Source organism: Seriola lalandi, unplaced genomic scaffold, assembly GCF_002814215.2.
Source record: "Seriola lalandi dorsalis isolate HSWRI2012SDOR001 ecotype SW California unplaced genomic scaffold, Sedor1 jcf7180002053097, whole genome shotgun sequence".
Classification (NCBI taxonomy): domain Eukaryota; kingdom Metazoa; phylum Chordata; class Actinopteri; order Carangiformes; family Carangidae; genus Seriola; species Seriola lalandi.
In genome coordinates this window covers 379,178-401,735 of record NW_019523650.1, presented here as the reverse complement: position 1 = coordinate 401,735, position 22,558 = coordinate 379,178, and the positions used below count along the sequence as shown (strand labels likewise).

The window sequence follows — 22,558 nt, the reverse complement described above, 5'->3', positions numbered from 1 at the left end:
ACAAAAGGCAGAGGCGCAGAGTACAAAGATGACCACATTAGAATATGAATCCAGGGCCTCGGGTACTCTTGGCTCTTAAAGAGCCCCTAAAGTCAAGTGTCAACTATTATGTACCATCAGTGGTGACACAAGGTCACGGAGCAGGACGGATGAGGTCAGCAATGGTGCTCACCCTCTCTCTCAACATGCACCATTAAACAGTCCCACAGTGCACAAAAAGGACTAGCTGTCATTTGGGTGGAAAATAGGCTTTGCAGTGACAAGAACATGTATCCAGCTTTTTACACAGGATTTTCTTGTACTCGATGAAACACTGTCTATGATATTCAATTAGGTGAACGGAGTCAATATTTGCATAGGCATATTTAGCTAATGATAATATATTTTACAGAATATGTGACATGTTTTAAAAGCGGCAACATTCACAGATGTAGCTCATTTCCTCCGATTAGCTATCAAACAAGTACAAATAAAACACACAGGCAACACGCTGAATGTATAAAATGCTTCAGTTGTTTGCTGCTAAACCAGCTCTGTAATTACCTGAAGGATGTTTTAATTGTTGCATGTTCTACTCTTAATATTAGTCAACGCTTTAGCAGCCCTCCAAGTGAGATTGATTGGATAAATCAGTCGGAATTATGGGAAAACAGGAGGCCTGCCAATCAGGGATGTGTGAGGGAGTTTGTGTGTTTTCAGCATGTGTGTGGCTGGGAATGTGCCAGCGCACGAGCACATGCACATGTTTGTTGGGATGTGTGCGTATCGATGTGGGTGTGTGGAAAGTATATAGGGCTGACAGCTGGGCTTGTTCAAAAGGCTTACCGCGCATTCTGCCTGTTTGGGAAGCAACAAGCGCACAGTCTATCTGAACAGGGATCTAAAACCTGTGTCAACAACATAGTACAACTGGTGTAAACAGCCACTGAGTCAACATGCTATCATTCAAATACCAATGGAGAAGCAGTTATGATATATTTTAGTGTAATATGCTGCAGTATTAGCGATAAAAAAATAAAATAAAATACACAAAGCCAACTGTATTGGTCACAGGTCAAAAAGAGGGAGTTAATAAAGTCTAACCCTCTACTTCAGCAGAGTTGGGTAGGAAACATGAGAGAGATGGTGTTTGTGTGTGTTTGCCTGTGCATAGCGCTAGTGTGTGTGTGCAGGTACTGTATTTACTCTTGGCGTTGGTACATGCGTGTGCGTATATCAGATGCCAGTGTGTGTACATGAGTATAATACCGCACTGCATGTGTGCGTGCCGACATGTGTGTCAGTCCATCAGCATGTCGGCGTCACAGCCCCTCACTAAGTCCCAGATTAACAGTGACAGGCAGAGATCCCTCTAATTATCTCTTCCTGGACCCCATGCAAATGGCAGAGCCGAGCGGAGCATAGCGATTGGCTGGAACAGCTTGGGCGCCGCCGATGGGCTAATGAGCCTGGCGACAGGATACAACCTCGTGATGTACCACCAAAACAAACCTCACACTGCCTCACACAGGAGCGTGCACGCACATACACACACACATACACACACACAGAATGACCTGCATCGAGTGAGTATATAGAGGCTCAATGTCTTGCAAAATGTATAACATGATATCTGGCTGCTACTAGAAATAAAATTTATCTCTTACACTTTTCAGCTACTGGATGGTCTTTCTAACTCCTAGGCTGCATTGATGTTCCAGCTAATACAAATACAGGCAAATGCACATTAACATTTACAACTGTATTTGTATGTGTTAAGCTACTATTGCTCATGACTGCAGTATTGACAAAGTAAATAAGAATGTCATTACTACTACTTTTTCAATTCAACATTGAGTTTTACAGCATAATCCTTCAGTACACTCATCAAACAAGCAAAGCTATTCTTTAAGCTAAAAGCATAAGTCAGTATCACCTCCAGAGGGTCTGAATAAAGATGGCACATGGAACATAATACTAAGAAGAAGAATACAATGATGGGCTGGAACAGACGGTCACAGTCTGGCTCTTGACAATGGACTGCTGCAGTCAGCTAAAAAGTCAACTCAATAAATCAGCGGGAAAACATGGCAAGCACGTCAAACAGTCCGCCATGTCTTGAACTGAGTCCCAGTCCATCTAAACTGGTTGACAAAACTGGTTCCAGGGGCAAAATATGGAATTATTCTGCTGGTAGAGCTCACAAAAACAAATACCCAGTGGACATACTAGATTTTCATGAACAAAATTTGCTGCTAAGCTCCCAAAGTCATGTGTAGCAACAAAATACATGAAGGTAAAGTGGGATAACTTAGCAAAAACCACAGTAGTGTTAATATGTTTTTGTGTTTGCTATGCTTGCAATGCCAGTCCACAGCTTCACTCAATACGATGTGACAAGACTAAATTGGCATTTTTTCAAGATACACATTATTTTAGTAATTTTAGTAAATAAGCTGTACAAGAGATGATAGACAGATCACTCCCTTTGCTCTAACATAAACATGAACCTTTCCTTCATGTGATTAAACACAACACGGCAGGGTTGTCATTCGTTTTTGCTTCTGATCTTACACTAAAAGAAAAGAGGGCGACTGCTGAGAAAAAAGTGTTAAATAGGCCATACAGTTGCTAAATCATGGCTCATTTTATATTTATAAAAACCTGGTTTAAATAGCTGCTCATAAGGTTCGCGTAGCAAAAAGTGATCATGCAAGATGTAGTTCAGCTGTGTGAGGCTCCAACCGCACTGGTGTCATCCTCAAAATCCTGGCATTGCAACAAGACAAATTCCTTCCTTCCAACAGCATTACCCATACTTAAGACAAAAGCGTAGCTTTCAGTTGCTGTACGGAGCACTGTCTTTATATTTGTACCATCAAATACCCCAGTGTATTTGAACAGCCTTGGGACTTGCCATTTTTAATCAGGAGCGGGTGGCTTTGTCTTGTCCCTGTTCCATCCAGCATTTCTATCCATCCTTGGAGGGCTTTTCACTAGATTAAATGGTATTTTCATTTAGCTCTGGTGTTACAGAGTCTCTCCAACTATTTATCCATCCAAGGTTGGAAGTTGGAAGAATCACAGAGGTTGCTATTTATGTTGTGAAATTATCTGAAATCGCAATTTTAGAAAAGGAAATTTAAAGAGGTCAGGTGCAGAAAGTTCGCAATGCACGAGGGATAAGCAGATAATCCTGTTGAGAAGCTTGCCTTGTGGCATAAGCACTATGCGCTAACAATTGTATCAGTGAATAGTGATATTATTGTAACTATTGTTAACAATTGTAACCAATTTAAACCCCTTGGATGTGGAGATTGCAGCAGTAAAATGTGAATAGAATGTGATCCAGTATGTGAGACAATAACCAGAAAGAGAACGGAGAAATCATTTTCACATGACGTGTTACCCCTGAATGTTCTGTACAGTGGAAATTACAGGTCAAATTGTTCTTACTGTGTCAGCATATATACGAAGAGCTGGACACAATGAATGGCATTTGTTATTAGGTATTATTCAAACTTAACCCATATTCCTATAAGCAAAATCATTGCCTCTCTATCAACTTTCATATATTAAATGCATTAGAATGTATTTAGGTTACAAGAGATAGGTGAGGTTGGAGAAACTGTACAGAGCAACAGAGCAATGTGCTGTAATGACTGATGTCTCGTGTCTCTAGAATGGTTTGACCATGACCACTCTCTGAGAAGATGGATTTGCCTCGACCCTCCAGATCGTTTTTAGAGGGACAAGACAAATATTTCAGATGTATCACACTGAGGCATCATGCTGGAGGTGAGTGGAGGTAAAGGGAGACTGAGAGATAAATACAACAGAGGGGAGAGAGAGAGGGGGAGAGGGAAAGTGCGGCCTGCCTGCCTGCCTGCCTGCCTGGCTGACAGTTGACTCTGTTGGATGTGACTTTCACAGTCTGCTGGCGGTTTGTGTGGAAGCCATCACATCTGTGACTGGCCGTTTGATTAATGAGCCTCTCAGCTTGTCTGTGCAGTTTGAGGTGGGGCCACGGCCTTATCCCAGGCATCACTGATTTATTCGCCTTTGGAGCAAACCTCCAAATATCACACACACTGAAATATAAGAGTGAACATTTACACACATGCAGGCAGACACATGTACGCCCTCAATGATATGCATACAGTATACAAGTTGGTGCAGTGCAGATGCACACAGGCAGGCATTGGAAAAGACTCGTGTGCACGAGCTCCTCCCATTCCTCCACCACCTGCTTACGGCTAAAGAAAGCCTCAATGTGTCAGCGCTGTCCAGGGGTAGCGAAGACAAAACACACCATGTATAACCAAGCCGACAAAAGATGTATTCTGTCTCCACCAACTCAGACTTGCATCCCCAGCTGTCAGTCAGCGGAGGGGACATACACAAGGGGATCAACAAGAGAAGAAAGAAGCCCTTCCTCAATGACACATCACACTCTCCTGATTTTCAAAAGTGACAAGTCTTTTGAATTTCTGGCCTCGCAAGACGGAGAGCCTGATGATGGCTTGAGAGTGTTTCTTCTAGTTTCTTTGGCAGCAGCAGCCATGAAATGTCACTCTGGCTAACCTTGAAGTTCTTTTCTCCTGTGTTGTTTAATGCTTCCAAGACTAGGGCAACCAGCTGCTCAAAATGGTATGGCAACATCACCCTTTAAGTCAGATAAATGATTCCAGAAATACTTCCAGGTACATAAATGTGCATTAGCATGTGCATATCCTCAAACAGGCATATGCATGTACTTGCACACACACACACACACACACACACACACACACACACACACACACACACACAGAGCCGCACCAACCACAAGCACATACTCCCTCATTCCCTGAAGCGTAAAGTAAGACCATTAATCCAGACACACTCAGATCCAGCTTCTCCCCAGGTTGATCAGCGTCCGTGGAGGAAGACGAACATTCTGACATATTTGTTTTTATTTTATTCCCTGAGAAAAAGGCCCGCCATATGGCAGCGCCCAGGAACAGATGGTGATTGCCCACTTCCTGAAAGCACAAGTGTCTATCGCCGCAATTTAAGGAGCTGCTCAAGCAAGAGAATGCCACAGACTGGCATTTTTCCACAAACTGCTATTGTTATAGACCTGAGGGGTAACAGCAACAATGAGACAATGCAGAAGAAATGCTTTAGTGTTCAGTAGTTACAGAGTAGCTTACCATATTAGGCCACCAAATCTATGGGTCAATGCTGCTTGTACTCTCTTAACTGTCAGCGTGTGAAATAAAATCATGAGGACAAATGCGTACTCATAATATTGCTTTAAAAACAGAACAATAGCCATAGCATATCTAACTTTAAATATTCTGGAGGCCAGCGTATGAAGTCGTCATGTTGTGCCGCACTGGGTGTAGGAAACAGTACCTGGAGCAGTGGACCGGTGCTGTAGATGTAAGCCTGAATGTCCTTGGGTGAGATTAGGTCCTTATGATGGAGTGGAAGAGTCGCCCTGTGACACATGAAGCTTCATCTCTCATACTAGGCTAAACCTTATCAACCAGGTCAGGGGACCTTCTCTGACACACAGACGCAAAGAAACAGTCTCAAAAAGTCACCTTGGCAGATGACAGTTAAAATGTGACTTTAGTGTGTAGCAACACTTATTTCAAAGATTTGTTTCATTTTCTTTGGATGGAACAGGAAAATGACATAAAATACTGCAGTTCATAAAGTCCTTGCAACACAATTAGAGTTACAGAATAAAGAATAAGCCATTAATTCCAACCTAAAAAGGGGTTGTGTTGCTTTTGACTGTTTCTTACAAAAGTATGCTGTGAAAGAGTTACAAATGTTCACTAAAGAAAAGAGGATTTCAAAAGGGTGACCAAGGACAAAGTACAGTAGATGAGTGATCCATTCAGAGATCACTAGTTTAAGAGAAACTATTCAGTATCAGTTGAACCACTTAGTACTTTGACTCCCTGCCTCCAGGGTAGAAACAAAGGGCAGCTCGTAATTTGAAGTCAAACAGTGAGGCAGTGTGGACACATTTCCATCAGTAGACCATGACAATTAACACAAACCCTTGTTTGTAATTTGTTCAAGGTGAAATGTCAAGCACATATTTAACCTGGGCATGTGATGTCATTGATTTTGGCATTTAAAAAAAGGAACACACAGGAATACACTGTAGTCCTATTGAGGTCTGAACCTTGATTTGTGAATACTGTATGGTGTGGTACTTCTGCCAGCATCTCTTTCATAAGTCAACTTTACATCAGTATCTATCAAACAACTAACTGGCAGCATTTAAGACAGAAAAAAGTGATGGTAGTGTAAAAATGGGCTTATAAAAAAATCTCAAGGAAACCCCAAAACAAAAAATCTACTGAAAAATCTTTCAGGACATTTATAATAACTGAAAGAGTGCACAGATTCTGCACAGGACCTGCACAGCAAACAGGCAGCTAGTTATTCTCCCAGTCAGTTCATCACCCATCCATCAATCCCTTTTCGAGACCTGTCATTCATCGGAGCAGGCCAACAGGTTAGTCAGCTTATGAGCCATTCAGTCAAAGTATCATTTATCCTGTCATTAATCCAGCTAAACCTCACCTGATCACTACTCCCTACATCACTATACCCAACCAAGCCAGTCTGCCATTTAGTCAGCAAACAAGCAGGCTAAAAAGTTAGCCCACCCTCAAGTCATCTATCTATGCATTCAAACAGCCAGCCTGCCTGGAAGCCAGGTCAGCCAGTCAGCCAGTCAGCCAGTCAACCCTGGGGGTCCTAGGGTAGTATTAATCAGTCTGGTTTCTGCTGAAAAGCTCAATCTGCAGATGATGGATGAGCCATCGTGCTGAGGGAACTGAAGTGACAGGTGACAAAGAAGGACACACACACCTGTATAAATCCACTTTCCCTCCTGTCTGGCCCCCGATGTTACACCGTCAAGGTAGCAGGATGAAAGTGTATCTCTGTGCAGGTGTGTGTGTTTATGTGTGTGCAGGCACAAGTGTCTCAGCATGTGTCCAGCTCTGCTAATGAAGTCATCTGAACAGTGATTTAACAGCCTGGGTGTAAAAGCCTACCGCCCTTAACTCATAGCCTTGCTCCATTAGAATGTGATATAAACCCTGGACACAATAACTGTCCTGCCACTGTAACAATATATAGGAGGCCAATGGGCCACACTGCTAACTCACACAGTCTGGGGAACGAAAGAAAAAATTATTGGCTGTGTACAGAGAAGGGAAGTCATTCAAGGAGACTAAAACTTACAAGACAGAAAATACAGATCACCACAAGGTCATGATGATAGGTCTTTTTGTACAATATAAAGGCAACATTATTACTATTAATATTGTCAAGTGAATAAGATCATTACATACGATTTGTCCAGCAACTGTAGGTAGCAAAAGAGTAATTGTTGTGAAACCTCTGTGAAAACAGCCGAGGGCACTTTAGTCTGCAGTTACGCAGAAAGCATTATCCTTATCTGCACTAACAAATGGATCAGTGGCTCCGACATCAGTGAGCTTATCCCGTGAATGGCCTTCTATAGCTTGAGAGATATTTTTGAGTCAGAGATGGATCTGAGGAAAACTTTGACAGCTTACATGTCGCCAGCCGTGAAACTAACTTCCTGCTCTGTGTGAGCGTCTCAGGCAGAACCAAAGCCATTCTCCAAATCCTCCATGAAATCTGCTCCTCTGGCCCAACAAAGAGAGGCTAATGAGGCAAATGACAGAATCTCAGACACTTTGATACTGTGAGATTAGGGTGAATTATATAACCTTTACCCCCTCCCACTCCCATCCTTCCTCATACTTTTTGGTGCCTTGTCAGTATTGACTGCCCTCTCTCTCTCTCTCTGTCTCCCCACGTCAATCACAGTCTCAAACTGCAAGTCCAATCTCTCTTTTTTCAATCTATCTTCCTATCTGACTTCACTCAGTTTCTATTCGTGAATGCCCCAACACTAATTTGGCTCAGTCAAGCAATGACAGTATCTGTTTTAACATGCAACAAAGCAGCATATAAGGGGAGGAAGAATGGAGTGTGTGTGTATGCGTGAGTGGGAAGAGGGGGTAGAGGCATGAAGGCGACAAAGCTCGTCACAGCACAGAGCTGCGTACTTCACCCTTATTAGACCTGTGTCCTTGGCAGATGCAGAGCTTGCCCTTTGTTAGAAAGGTGTGTGTGTGTGTGTGTGTGTGTGTGTGTGTGTGTGTGTGTGTGTGTGTGTGTGTTACAATGGTGGTGATTTAGAATGGATTGGGCGTAGGCGTGGAGACAAGGTGCAGTAGCCCCATGGCTCCCTGATAGCTGGCAGCGTGACAGCTGTGAATGGAGAACAGGGAACAGCCTGAAGTATTGCCATCTAATATGTGTCACATACCTGCATAAATATTTATGCCCGTTGCAGAGCAGAACAGGAGAGGAGGGGGGAAGGGGAGGATGGGACAGGAGAGGTGGACTTGGGCGAAAAACTCTTCAATCAGGTGACACCGAGATCTGAGCCAGCCGCTCTTTTTCCATCTCTGACTACTTCTATATCCGTCTCAAGGCCTCCAAAGTACCCAAAAAGCAGGAATACGTAACATTTTGTCCACGCAGGCTGTCAGTCACACATGTGCATGTGCATTCACAAAGATGGGATGTCATGATTCAACATACACAGCATATTTTAGTGCTCCAATATCATTATTCCAAAGAGTTCTTTCCACACCTCAGCCTCCATTCTGGAAGCCACAGGAGCCCCTTGGCCTTTGAACAAAGCGGAAGCTTGAACCTCTGATGAAGGGCAACGAGACTATATGATCCCCAATGACTAAAGCTTGTGCCAAAGTTAAGTCAAAAGAGAATTTGGAGGTGGCAGAAAACTTGCCTCAGGAGTCCCAAGTGGACACCTCATTTTGTGCAGGTAAAGACGCAACTGACGCAGCACAAGCCTCTGAGGAGTGAGGCTTTTATTTCATGAAACAACTCCTCAAAAACAAAAAACACCTGTGAGGATCATAATGAAAACATGAAAACACAAGAACACACTTGCACTTCCGCACACAGGCACACACTGCTGTCAGTGAACATGTGTACATGTAACAAGTGAAATTACTGTTTTACCTGTTGGCCAGCAGAGTTTTGAAGGTGACCTGACTCATGCCCTGATAGGCTGGCAGCAGCCTTGGCCAGTCCCATGCCCAGTCGACCACGGCACTCTGTTGATGTATGAGGATAGCACATTGTTAGTTATTAATCAGGGTTAATACCATCAGTGCATTACCGCTCCAGCTGGGACCCACTAACAAAGGAGGAGGGGGGTCCCCAGCGCAGGCCACCGACACCATGCGATCAATCATGTCCGCACAAGAAGGTTTTTATTCCAATAAGACAGCAATTAATTTATAAATCCATTTGGGGGGATGTAGCCATCATTTATAGAAAGATAAATCAATTTTGGGAGGGAGTCGTTACTCTTCTGACTGCTCTGCTTTTTTTCTCTCCATCTTCAATGGCACCCCGCCAACCCCCACCCCCTCTCCTTTTCTCTCTCTCTCCTTTCTCTCTCTTTCTCTAAAACACACACACACGCACAGACGCACAAGCACCATATTGGGAAAGCAAATAAAAATCAGATTGCTTTGATTGCCAAAATGTCACTCTTAACTCCAGGCTGAGTTTTATTGACAAAAGTAGGAGAACTCCACTCGTTTCCTCCATCCATCCACACACACCCCCCCTCCTCTGCTCCTTCCTCATAGGTGATTGATGGATGTAACTTTTTTTTCCCTCCTCCCTCCATTTTATTTGACAAACAACACAGGCACCTGAAGCGGAGAAGGCATTTTAATCATTCTCTTAATAGGGTGTTTCTATGCAAAGCTATGCAGCCTCCTGTGATAAGCCGAAAACAGGCAAAGTCTTAGGATTAAAACGTGTCTGTTCTTGAAAAACAATAGCGGCAACACTCCTACATTACAGGGGATCACAAATGTATAAATATATCTAATCCATTCTAAACATTAGAAAGACACACCCAAGCCCGTCTTGAGGAAATACTAGCTTTTGTTGATTGTTTTTTTTTTTTTTTGTGATATCAATGTTACTTCCCTTGATAATAGGATAAAAATGAGGGGGGAAGCTGAAAAATATCACACTGAACTAATGCTACCTGTAGCTAGGCGTATCCCTTTTAAGGGAAGAAAAAGAATCTAACAATTAACTGAACATCATGGTGGCACTCCTGGGAATAAGATTGGGGTAAGAGGGTATACGGTTCAAAGCCCCAAAGAAGTGCACTTTAAGACTGCACACCTCTAACATTATTCACTATTTTATGGCAGAAATTTTTTCCTCATCTTTTCACCTTCTCAGTGTTCTCTTTCTTGACTTGTGCATGGAAAAGGCAGCGACCTATAGAGAATAAGGAAGCGGAGCCCCAGAAAGACCTGACAACATCAGAGATTGCCACAGTATCCAATTCACCAGAGACTCAAACAGCCCCAAACCTTCAACTTTATGCTTCTGGCCTTGGGAGAAAGTTATAACGACACCAACATGAAGCAATGAAGCTCCAATAATCACTATAGGATACCAGACATTTCATATAGCTATAATAAATAACAAATAAATTGTTTGTTAGCAACTGTGATGATAACCTATAAATGCTTGGCAAACCTGATCCAGCTTCTTCTTGCCAATGTGGTCAAATTGGTGGAGAGGGTTGAAACAGGCTGTGTCCATGGGACTGTCAGAGCCAAGGCCAAAGTTCAACAAGTGAGGAGGTTCATTTGGCGAGTCTGTGCCTCCAATCAGTTGAGACATCAACAGCTCCTATTGAAGGGAAGAGTGTGCAGAAACACAGGACAGACAGAGAGGAGCAAGGTTGAAAAAAGACATGTTATGACAGACTGACAGTGAAATAGTGTGGAAAGAAAAAGGCTGACAAACTAAGACCAACAGATAGAGGACAAAAAGTTATCTAAAACTGAAAGGGAAACAAACTTCCTCAAACTGAAAGAACAGAGCAACAATAAAAGAGCAAACACTGGGACATTCGGTGTGTAGCTGACATTTGGATTTTTTTTTTTTTTTAACTTGCAATAATGATAATGAACTTCTGAAAGATTGTTTTTTTTTTTTTTCACTGACGTAATGTTTGACTGACCCAACAAAAGCATAAACTAATCAAGTTCAGACAGGATTTCTGCCGCACTGTTTCCAGACAAGCATATTAATGCTCTCTATCCACATATTCCCTAACTGATCAGCCTCACAAAAGTAGAAATTAATCACACCGCTTCAGATATAAAGTAATGAAAACACTAGAACAAATAGATATGTGCAGACATAGAGAAAGAGAAACAGATTTTTCAGGACACCACTACATTTTTTACTTTTGTTTTTGTAACCTTTGCAGTGCTTACTTAGTGCAGGTGGCTTGACAAGATGTACAGTATAAAGTAATGAGTGTGTGTACAGTATGTCTCGATGTGTGTTTGTGTGTACATGGGCATCCTGGTGTGAATCCACTATATTCCCATCCGTCAGCTTGACATGGCCTCCGAACCCCCTCTCCCTCCACCTCACCACCAGCATGGTGTGTCCCTGACCTGCGTGTTCTTGCCTCGACCTTGGGTAGGTAGAGATACTGGAGCTGCCGGGAGGGTAACTCGGAGCCTGCTTGGGAATCCCGTTCACATTCTCCCAAATTGCTACATAGAGTTATAGCTGTTTATGGATTCCATCAACAGCAGCATAATGTATATGGTGCTTATGCTTGTGTTTTTCCATGCTGTGTCCTAATAGACAGTATATAGGAGGACCATGTCAGTAACACTCCCAAGAGCTGCAACTGGCTGTTTAGACTTTAAACTCTATTACTGCAGCTACACCTATATATCATATACTGTAGTGATCTTTGAACGTCCTCCACTCTGTTTAAGTATAATTGAGCAAGCATTTGAGCATTTTTCACATACACCGGATGAGAGCGGAGCTGTGGTGCAAACATATACAATTGTGATTTCTGTACAGAAAGCTCTATATGCTTTTTAGTATTGTCACCATTATCTTTATTATTATTATTATTACGAATTGCGATATTATTTTTTTCTGCAATGCAATTTTAATGATTACATTCTACATGAGCAATTCCACCATTAAAGATAATTAAGCTTAATGCTACTTAAAGGATAACGCTGGTAATTTTTATCAACAAATTCCATGAAAAGATGAAAACCAAAACTGAACTGATCTAACACTAACACTAATACATTTTGTCTGGGTATGCAAGACCTCTGTTGTAATGAAGGAACATGTCATTGTTTCACTGGATGACAAAACTAATCTGCCATTATAAATACTGAGTATAAATACGCACTAAATCCACAGATGAAAATAGTCCCCAACAAAGACATAACTTCCTCCTTTTAGAGTACCATTTGCTAAAAAGTGTCAACTTATTTTACAAAATTGTTTTTAAAAACCTTTTTAAAAAATATGTGCGTCTTTAGTAAGAACCAATAGGGATGAGTGTAAAAGACACGGTGGAGAAGAGAAACGGACTAAGTTTTTGTCTGGTTTTTGTCTCTTAATGGAATTCGTTGACAGTGACAAAAGCACCGAATATTGCCAGCCTCATCCCACAATTGATATTCTCTGCCATCAAAAGAGCCACTGTAACAGTCCATTAGTACATGTGATACTGTACTGATTGGTGTCTTGGCAGCAAGCTGTTTGTGGATGTTTAAGTTTGATTTTCACTAGAGAAGAAATGCAAACTTTTTTCATTTAAAGGAAAATATCAATAAACTCTGTATGTATATAATATATACTGTACATATATATCTACTCCAATTAACTTTCTAGAGAACTGCTACTTTTCATTTGTTAAACTTTTTTTTTTTTCTGAAGTGAATTCAGCTAAAATAACTTCCACTTGAGTTAAAAAAGAATCGCTGCTCTTTCTCACTCTGATCTCCTCCAAAGAGCTCTATGCTAACTGTGGGAACTCCATGCGGCTGCCTCTCCTCTCCATGTGGTGAGCATATAACACATGAAATCACTGTAGGTTTGCACCCTTGAGGTCACCTGAACAACAGAAGATCAGACAGGCAGACTGCACTCAAGCAGCAGCCCTCTTCCCTTTGTCTCCCCCTCATGAACAGCCTGCGGCCTCAGGCCAGCAGCCACCTAATTGCTGGGGAGAGGGAGTGCTTCCCTACCTCATTGCCTTGGATGATGTGATAGATCTGCCTCAGGTATTCGGTGCCACCTGCTTTGTGGCAGACCTCCAGCAGCATCAGGCCTATTTTCTGCTCAGTCAGTTCAGCCGCAGCGACTCCGCTCTCCCTTTCTCGCTCAAATACACTGAAAGAGAAACAGAGATGGGAAAAGGGGGAGATGGGAGAGGGAACACAAAGATAGAAAAAAACACAGAGTGGGGCAAAGAGAAAGGAGAAGGAACAGGAAGAGGGAGGGTGTCACCTTGGATCTAAAAACCACCTCCGGCTGGGGAAGTATTTTCCAGTTTAGAGAGGAATTTGGGATAAAATTTGAAATTTATTACACACAAGAAAATTGGGTGAATCATGACCCCTGAGTTTAAAATTAACTATTTTTTAGTTTTTTGAGAAATCATTCACTCCAGAGGGCAAATGAACTTAAAATGCACTTTTGGCAAAGAAAAAAATTTCTCTATGTTCGAATATATCTGAAAACATTGCAATCCAAGGCTAACGCTGGTGAAAGTGAATAAGAAATACAAATTATTGAGGGTTAGATAACAAAATAATTTCCACCGTTTTCATTACCATTCATGAGATACATAGGGGATTTTGTCCGAAGGATGCTGCTGCACTAAAAATGATTGGTGTATGTGTTCTTAAGCGTGTATATGTGTGTGTAATTGTGTGTCAAGGTCCTCATGCATGTACGTGTCCGCAACCCTGGCAGAAGCCTGCATCATTTTCCTGCCCTTCCTGTATGGATGGGTATCACACTACCGTCCATCAAACCTTCTCCTTCACATACACTTCCTGTCATTGTTCTCTCTCTCTTTCTCTCTCTCTCTCTCTCTTCCCCTTTGTAATTATAAGGTGGCAGAAATGGTGTCGCCTGTCAGCCAGCCATTGGCTGCTTGACATTGAGAGTGGCAAAGGAAGAGGAGTCCCGTCTCGTCCACATACATCCCCTCATTCCTTTGCTTGTTGGCCCGGCGGCGGTGTTGTCGCCGATGGTGGCTGTGCATCCGTGTCAGCACCTGCACTGTATCCTTTCCTGTCCGTCACTGTGCAGGTGAAGCAGATGATTGGATTCAGTCAGCGGGGTGATTAATGAGGGCCCCTCCGGATTTGGGACAGCCTATCAATCATGTCATTAGGGCCAATGTGCCCTGAAAGAGGCAGACCTCCGCCAAGGAATAACTGCATTCATCTTCATCTGTGTATGCATCCCGTCAGCCCAGCCAGGGTCACCATGATGGAGAACAATAATCTTCTCCTCTACAAATTACTTTGCAAAGACAAGGTGGGTGGCGTGGGGAAAGGGGGGGGGGGGGGTCCAGTTGGAAAAGGAAGGGGGAAAAGTGGGATGAGGGAACATGGAGGTGGGAGGGCTCGCAAGGGGCAAATGTTCTCTGTAGAGGGGTTCACTGTACGTGTGTGTGTGTGTGTGTGTGTGTGTGTGTGTGTGTGTCTGAGATGCCAGTGAGTGAAGTGCCAGTTGTTTTTGGAGTGATTACATCCACCTCTCTCTCTCTCTCTCTTTCTCTCTCTCCCTCTCTGACACTGTATTCTGATTGTTTACAAGCCAGGCGTCACTTCCCTGTGAAGGTTAGTTTAATGAATAGTAATGATCCCACTGAATGCCTCCGACAGGTGATACATAATCACTCTTCTTTCACTTTTCCACTCAACCTCCTCCCCACCCCTCCACCCCCTGATTCTTGTCATTTTTTTTTTTTTCTCCCCCATGTCTTCCCCTCTCCCTGTCACTGAACAGACAGCATTTCCTAGAACTGGCCATAATCTACTTAGTGTTTTTATTTATTTCATTCCTTTTTTTTTTTTAATTATACATGTTGTGTTACGGCGCTGAATCGCCTTTTTATGAGGATGGATGCATCCAGAGTTTGTTATGATGAAGTGAGCGACCAGAGATGCAATTTCTGGGAAGAAGCTACAGAACGCAGAGCCAAAGGTCACAGATCAACTCAAAGTGAAAGCTGTTCCCATCACTCCAGCCAGCAGTCCACTTAGTCAGACGGCATGCCCACCATTTACCACAACAAGCACGTGAGATTCATTGATCTTACTCATAGAGCTTTCCAATGAAAAATGATTTTTATGATACGATACATCAGAATTTGAATGCTCAATTAAAAAAAAAAAAAGCAAATCTAAGCTGCATTTCTTTTTCATTGTTTTATTCAGTATCTATATTGAATGGAAAGTGGCTGAATACACCATCAGTCAGTTTGATCAGTTTGAACCTCCTCCTTCATCAGACTATCAGCCCTCAACCTTCATCTTACTATTGATAAATCACTCAAATGATGAACTGGGAAATTCATTTTTTAAAAAGCTGTTTTTAAGATCAAAATAATCTGAATAAAATTAATCCTCTTTTTTTTTGCTGACAGTGCACATGAATAATCAATATCAACTGAGACTAATGGTTGATAACAGATGTATGGCACTTTCCTGGATGTATGAAAATATTAATATAAACTTCATCAATAAGATTCTGACCTTGACCTCTTGCTAAATCCCTGCAGTTGACCTCTCACCTGTCTGAGCAGAGCTTGCGGGCCTTCTGCAGCTGCATGTTTGTCCACTTGGGTCTTTTCTCCTCCAGAGCCTGCAGCACTTTGTGCACTGTGGGTTTAGGAACACCCTGCCAGACACAAAACAGACCACAAAGGTAAATGAGTAAGAAAATCAAATCAATAATCAATATGAGTACAGGTTCAGGGTTTTTAAACATATATAACGTATAAGAGGTAGAAATTCAAGATTGATTTTTGTATTTGTACTTTAGAATCCCCACGACAGAACAATATAATGCCTACCTTACCCTAAATTGTGATTAAACCTCAAACTTATTATTACTGATATTATTATCATTTTTAATATATAACCCTTAGCCCTTACTTTCTGTTGAATGCCCATGGCAGCCTGTAGGCACTCAGCCAGCAGGGACAGGCGGTCCTTTGCCCCACGGTCCAGGGCCAAACCACTGATCTGTTCTAATGTGTCTGGGTCCTCCAGGCCCCGGATCAGGCAGCCTAGCAAGGCCCAGAGCAACAGGCCCACCAAGCGCAGCTGCCGGGCATGCTGGGAGAGGTGCTTCTCTGCCACTTGGAATAGGAAGCGAATGGGGAGAGGCAGAGACGCTACAGCCATAGGTAGGTTGGTGAAAATGAAGGACGTGGCTTGAATTGCTAGGGATATGACAGCTGGAGGGAGAAAGAAAGGCTTGCTGTTAGTTTTTGAAGAATAGTCCTAATGTTTCTAATAACTCTCTTGTCTTGAGAATGTGACACCCAGTATGTGCGTACTCTTAGTGGCAGTCTCCTTTCCCCGTGCTTCCAGTGGCGCGTAGTTCCAGTCCTTGGGTATTTTAGCTAGGACACTCTCTGGTACATGCCGCTTGAACGAGGCTCCACTCAGCTCCTCTGTGGCCTGCCAACCCATCACCATGGAAACCAGGTGTACCAGGAGGCTGTTGGTAGACTTGGTGACTACAGCCCGGACACAGGTGATCACTCCAGGTGCTGTCCGCGTTGTGTCTGACAAAAATGGTAAATAAATGCAGCAGGTAGAGAAGGGTGCCTGAGAGAATATCAAACTTACTACTTCTATGTATCCTTGATTTTTAAGACTGCACTTGAAAAAAATAAAAGCATAAAGCTGAACTGTACAAGAATAAGCATAAAGTTAATGTTAGGCTGTGACCAGTTTGGTGCTGTAAGAGGGAGCAAGCCAAAAAAAAAAAAAGAAACACAAATAAATGACAAACTAAACGACTTGGGATTTTAACTTCGGCATGGGAAATGTCTGTTTTTCCAACAATCATATTCTTTAAAATTTTTGAGACTGGCAACCCACAGACTGACTAGTTTTTTTTAAATAACAGAAATCAAATTGTAAAGGAAAGCATGTCCTATTGAATTTAATATGCAGACGTGTTGCCTGCTGTACAAAACACATTGTTTTTAATTATTTTAAAAGGGGAGATGCAGCATAAAGGAGACTCTCATTGCTGTGTGTAGGAGCTTTTTATCTCTCTTTTTTAGGAGCTTTTCTATCAAAATACTATTTTATGGCTATTCTAAATATTGAATCATAAAACTATGGACACAGACATTCCACGCTACTTACATAAAAATGAAGGGTAGATGAAATTTCGAAATTGCTACCAAATTAGATTGGGTTACATTTCATATTATGGGTATTGTTCTACAAGCCCACCAAGTCATTACTGTATAGCTCACTCTGTGTTAGAAATGATTCTACTTTTCAACCGATGGGAAAATACAGACACCAACAGCTTGTGGATCCTCAGAGTGCTACGGTATTTTTTTTTTTTAAACATCTACACTAAAAGCAAGTAATATCAAGTCAAATTCAGATGTTCTCAATCAAAACCAGGTGGCCCGACAGTAGAAATCTTACAACTTTCTCCAGGTGCTCAATGTCTTTCATCGCTCTGCCCTTTCATATCCTGCTCATACTGATAGCAGAGCAGCTACAGCATGAAGGTGTATGGCACCCATAAACTTCCTACAGCGTCGGCTGTAAAACCAAAGGCTACAACAGAGAGATATAGTACTGTGGTGGCACTGGAAGTGCACTGAAAACTCCAGGGACACAGAACAAATGTGTGACCTCAGACCCACAGAAAAAGAGGAGAGCGGAACAGAAAATGATATAGCTTTTGGAAGGAGAAGCACTCTGTGGCAGGTGAGACCTAGACCTATTTTTCAAAGTCACTTGGTTTTCAGACTTTACACCGCCTGCTACAGTATTGACTGGTGTATTGATTTGAAACAACCTGCTACAGTGTGATGAAACATCAGTTTAAGTGCAGAAATAGTGAAACTCTCAATGTAATCTATGAAAGTTAACTCAGTGAACAGTTTAAATAGAAATGGGGGCACTGGGGGTATCCTGTAACCAAAATTATAATACAAAGATTTGGCACAGTCCAATAATTAAACTAATTACCCTGTGAGGATAAATCATGATTGGATGACATTGAGAATTTCTCTCTGGCTCACTCTATCTCTTTTTCGTTCATTCCCTCTGTCGACCCCTCCCTTGCTCTGTCTCCATCCAAATACTCTTCTCCAATCACCCTAATTTATGCTACAATAATTACCACTCACCCAGGATATAAAAATCACCACCAAAAAGAGCTCCATACTCCACAGGAGTTCTGATTAAGCTCTGTATCAAAGCTTGTACCAGAGAGAGGCGGAAAGAAAGAGTTGGGAAGTAATTGCAGTCTCTGTAACTGCATATTAAAGTCATTCTTTAGCTCACGTGCATGCAATGTCAACACTGGCCGTAAAAAAAAAAAGAGATATTCTTTGTGGACAGATTTACTCTTGTATTTAGAAATATATCTAATATATTTAGAGAAAATATGGTCAAATCTCAAATTGGAGATTTCCTGTTATCTAAGTACGAAACAGCTGTTAGTTTGTTAGTTTTTCCAATTCAACATGAAATGAGAATTGCACTTAGTCTTTTATCATCACTTTATTTTGTAGTATAGAATTGATAAATAATACAGTATCCTGACTTATAAGCCAAATAACACTGATGCTAATGATCTAATGAGCAATGACAGCATTAACATTAACATTATATGAAATGACATCAAAGATGCTCTCCTGTAGCAAAAACTTATTTTTGTCTTAACAAATAACCATATTATTTAATAACATTAGTGTTTAATTTCTATTAATACGATAACTCAACTGTGATCACAGGATTTTTTTTTTTTTTAGTATATTTTTTGGGGCTTTTGTGCCTTTTTTGGACAGGATAGTAGAGACGCAGGAAATGTGGAGGCAGAGAGAGGGGACACGCAATGACATGCAGCAAAGGCCGTCTGATTTCACGTTGAAGAACACAATAATTGACACACAATGTAGAGTAGTGCAGTAGTGAGGTATAGGATAGTACTATGGCCTTTAGTAATACACTGAATATCAACCAGTCTGTAGTAATGATCTCTAAACTACAACATTATACTGCAACTAGTTGCTATTTCACCTGCCAGTGTGTAGAGATGATCCCATATGTGTGCCCTCTCCAGGTACGGTTGAAGGGCCTGAGTCAAGGCCTTGGGAACAGTATTCAAGCAACTGAAAAGATTGAACAGTGTGACTATGAAGTCATCTCCTGCATGGCAGCTCTCTGACGACATCTCTAAGGCACTCTCCTGACAAAAATCTGAAAACAAAATTAAAATAGTGTCAGTTTGGCAAGACACTTTTGGGCATAATACCAATAAATGTGTGTGAATTTATGAAATGTGATATTCTGGAGCACTTGACACAAAAACAACAGGATGCACAAAGAGAGGAAAAGGCTTACGCAGACGCACACATACATTCAGTTAGGGGTGTGTAGGTGAGTGTGAAATCTGACTGTTTTTTGAATTATGATTCAAAAAATATCAACCTTATGGAGGTTGGTAGGGAAAGATGTAAAACTCTATTCTATGAAACAGCAACTTGATTTTTTCGCACAAAAACACATTGGAAAATGTCAAGGCTGCCCAACCTGACACATGTTAACAGAAAGGGCGAACAAAAGGCATTGTGGAATAGAACGGGAAGAAAAACCCACATCTGTGTTAGATGGAGGAAAAAAAACAGACCAGAAAAAACTGAAAAAGAAACAGATTTCAAAGCCCCTGGCTGTGGGATCCACAGCACATGGAGACAGGAAGTGAAAAGGAAGAGGTTTTGACAGGGTGTCCTTGTGGGGGTTGCTGTCTGAGCACAGGGCTGAGGATGGAGGTGTGTGCTTGTGTAACCCATATGGATGTCTATATATGTGTTTTGTGTGCTTACAAGTGTGTGTGTGTTAAGTTGACAGGGGTTGCTGAGGAAAGGCCCATTGCTCCAGAGGTGGCAGACATCCAGCGGTCTGTCAGTCTACTGTGTGGGAGATGACAGCTATCTGAATAGAAGAGTGTATGCAACGCAGCAGTCAATGAGGGGGCGCTGTGATGGGAAAAAAGCATGGCTTCCTAGTGACTAATACTGGACTATTTTAAAATGACAGGGCTGAATTAGCTGCTGCATTAAAAGGCCAGTAATATCAACCAGCTTGATAACAGGCTGTTAGGGAGCATTGCCACCACTCAAGGTCCAGATGACAACTGATTTCTGTTTCTATCTCTATATTCACTTTACATTCCTTGCTCTCTCTTTTTCTTTCACTATCAAACATCTCACACACACACACGCGCACACACACACACACACACACACTCAAAAGTGGTCAACCACCCTGACCTACAATCAGTCTATTAGGCAGCATTATGTGGGTTATACCGGCATCTTGTTCTCTGCCAGTCGAGTAATTGGTCCTTAAGGACAGGGTGTTCTGGATATCACTGCTGTGGCTAGCAATGGTCCAAGGAAACAGGGGTGACTAACATTAATTTCCACTTGGGGTGCTGGAGAGCATGGCAGGTTAACTAGGCGCCTTTTAATAATGATCCCATTATGGAGCAGCAGATGACTTCAGAAAAGCAGATGACAGTGCACATCTCTGTGGAGTTTCCACAACTGCTACAGCACGCAATGATTCCAATGTGCTTGTGTTTCTATGTCAATTTCTCTGTTGCTTTCTCTATTTTTTCTCGCTCTCTCATCCTCCCTCCTTCTCTGTTTCTAAGCGTATCCAACCTTGATACATAGCCAATACATACACCTGTTTATCTTACGGACAACTAGTCAACCAGTCACAAGGGCCCTCTCTGCAAACCTCTGTAATTGGAAGCAGACGCACTAATCATAATAAAAAGGCTGTCTGTATGTGTATGAGAGTGTGTGTGTACCAGAAGTGCTGTATGTTCCGATTTAAGCAAAAACAATGATTGTAAATAGGAGGAGTTGTTATCCTTCAGCAAATGAATAGGTCATTTAGTTGCTTGCTTTCCTCTCGAGAGCTGATATACACACACACACACACACACACACACATATATATATATATATATATGTATGTGTGTGTGTGTGCGTGTATATATATATATACGTGACTGACTGAATAAGTTAGGCTTCTTTTCCAACATTTTTCACAATTTTCACATTTTTACTACAGCACCAAAAAATACTCTAGTATATACAGTACATGTATAGTGAAGTGCAGTGGCTTATGGGAGTGTAGGCATTCAGTCAAGCTGTTCCTTCTGTCTGTCTGCTTCCTGGTTAATTAGCCCGTCACCGTGATAACACACGAGAGTCAGCGCTTCCAGCGTTGATTTACGGCAGCGTGGAGGGAGAAGCATTGCAGAGCCTCTGAGCCAGACTCAGACCAAGCAAGAGAACGAGACAGTGAGAGTTGTTATTAATGAGGTCGCTATAATGTGAATTAATGTGCGAGTGCACAACAGTCTTTAAAGGTTAGACTGTTGCTGGTGCGGAGGAGAGAAGAAGGAAGGGAAAATCTTTAAAGGTCAGCCTGTGTGCTCCGCCTGGGCCTGTTGAGTGTTTATTACTGCGCTCTATTGATTTAGTGATGATGATGACCAAGGTGAAAATGATGATGATGGCAAAGATGCTGATGATAACTTCATAAAATGGATAGAGCTCATCTAAGGTCTATATAACTCGCTTAGGATCTTAGAGCACCATAATTAAAGACACTGGTAAACACCTTCCCACACTTATCCCCTGCAGGATCGACTGTGGGTCCAGTATTATAAAAAAAGATCATATTTAAGAATTGGAGTAGGTGGCATCAATTTTCTACTAAAAGATAGACAACTAGGCTTGTACACCGCACACATACACAAACACTGGGGCCTTATTCCCTTAACATATACCAATCCATGTCCTCTGAAAAGACAGACTTACAAGAGTTTTCCAGGAGTATTCTGGGCAGGTGACAGTCTCTGTACAGCAGCATTCGCAGTAGCAACTTGGGATTGCGTCCTGGGTCAGAGGTCAGCAGCCTCAGCTGACATGCAAAGGCGGCCTGGCCCATAAGGCCATCTCTGAGAGTGGAAAAAAGGAAAACAAATTTGACAGTTCTGCAGTGTCAGGTGAGTGTACAGATAGCAGTCCATTTAACAAGAGACAACAAAGGAGGGAAAAAGCTTCAAAGCTGTGAGAGACACAGTTGTCTTGGATGACAATCTGGGAAGAAATAGTCTTTATGCCACAATGGTAACTTCCTTCAGTGTCACTCACTCCTGATACAAGCTTAGTCTGCAAATGCCTTCACTCTCGCTTACTTATAGTGTGCACCGGGAAGGAATTAGCTCTAATCTTGGCCAGCTAAAAGCAAATTAACATTTGGGAGACAGCCAAATACATGAATATACAGCAGTACCCCCCTCCTAC

The 22,558-nt window shown here is 42.1% G+C and overlaps 1 protein-coding gene across 1 annotated transcript in view; it reads right to left on the bottom strand.

Moving 5' to 3' along the window:
- kiaa0825 (KIAA0825 ortholog) overlaps window positions 1-22,558 on the bottom strand; it is a 112,716-nt gene that overhangs the window by 51,622 nt on the left and 38,536 nt on the right. The window contains exons 15-22 of the mRNA XM_023400961.2: window positions 22,070-22,209; window positions 19,248-19,427; window positions 16,523-16,753; window positions 16,116-16,420; window positions 15,752-15,858; window positions 13,188-13,332; window positions 10,639-10,794; window positions 9,085-9,179 (exon numbers count right to left, since the gene is read on the bottom strand). Coding sequence (XP_023256729.1) covers window positions 9,085-9,179; window positions 10,639-10,794; window positions 13,188-13,332; window positions 15,752-15,858; window positions 16,116-16,420; window positions 16,523-16,753; window positions 19,248-19,427; window positions 22,070-22,209 — 1,359 coding nt within the window. The remainder of the gene's footprint in view (window positions 1-9,084; window positions 9,180-10,638; window positions 10,795-13,187; window positions 13,333-15,751; window positions 15,859-16,115; window positions 16,421-16,522; window positions 16,754-19,247; window positions 19,428-22,069; window positions 22,210-22,558) is intronic.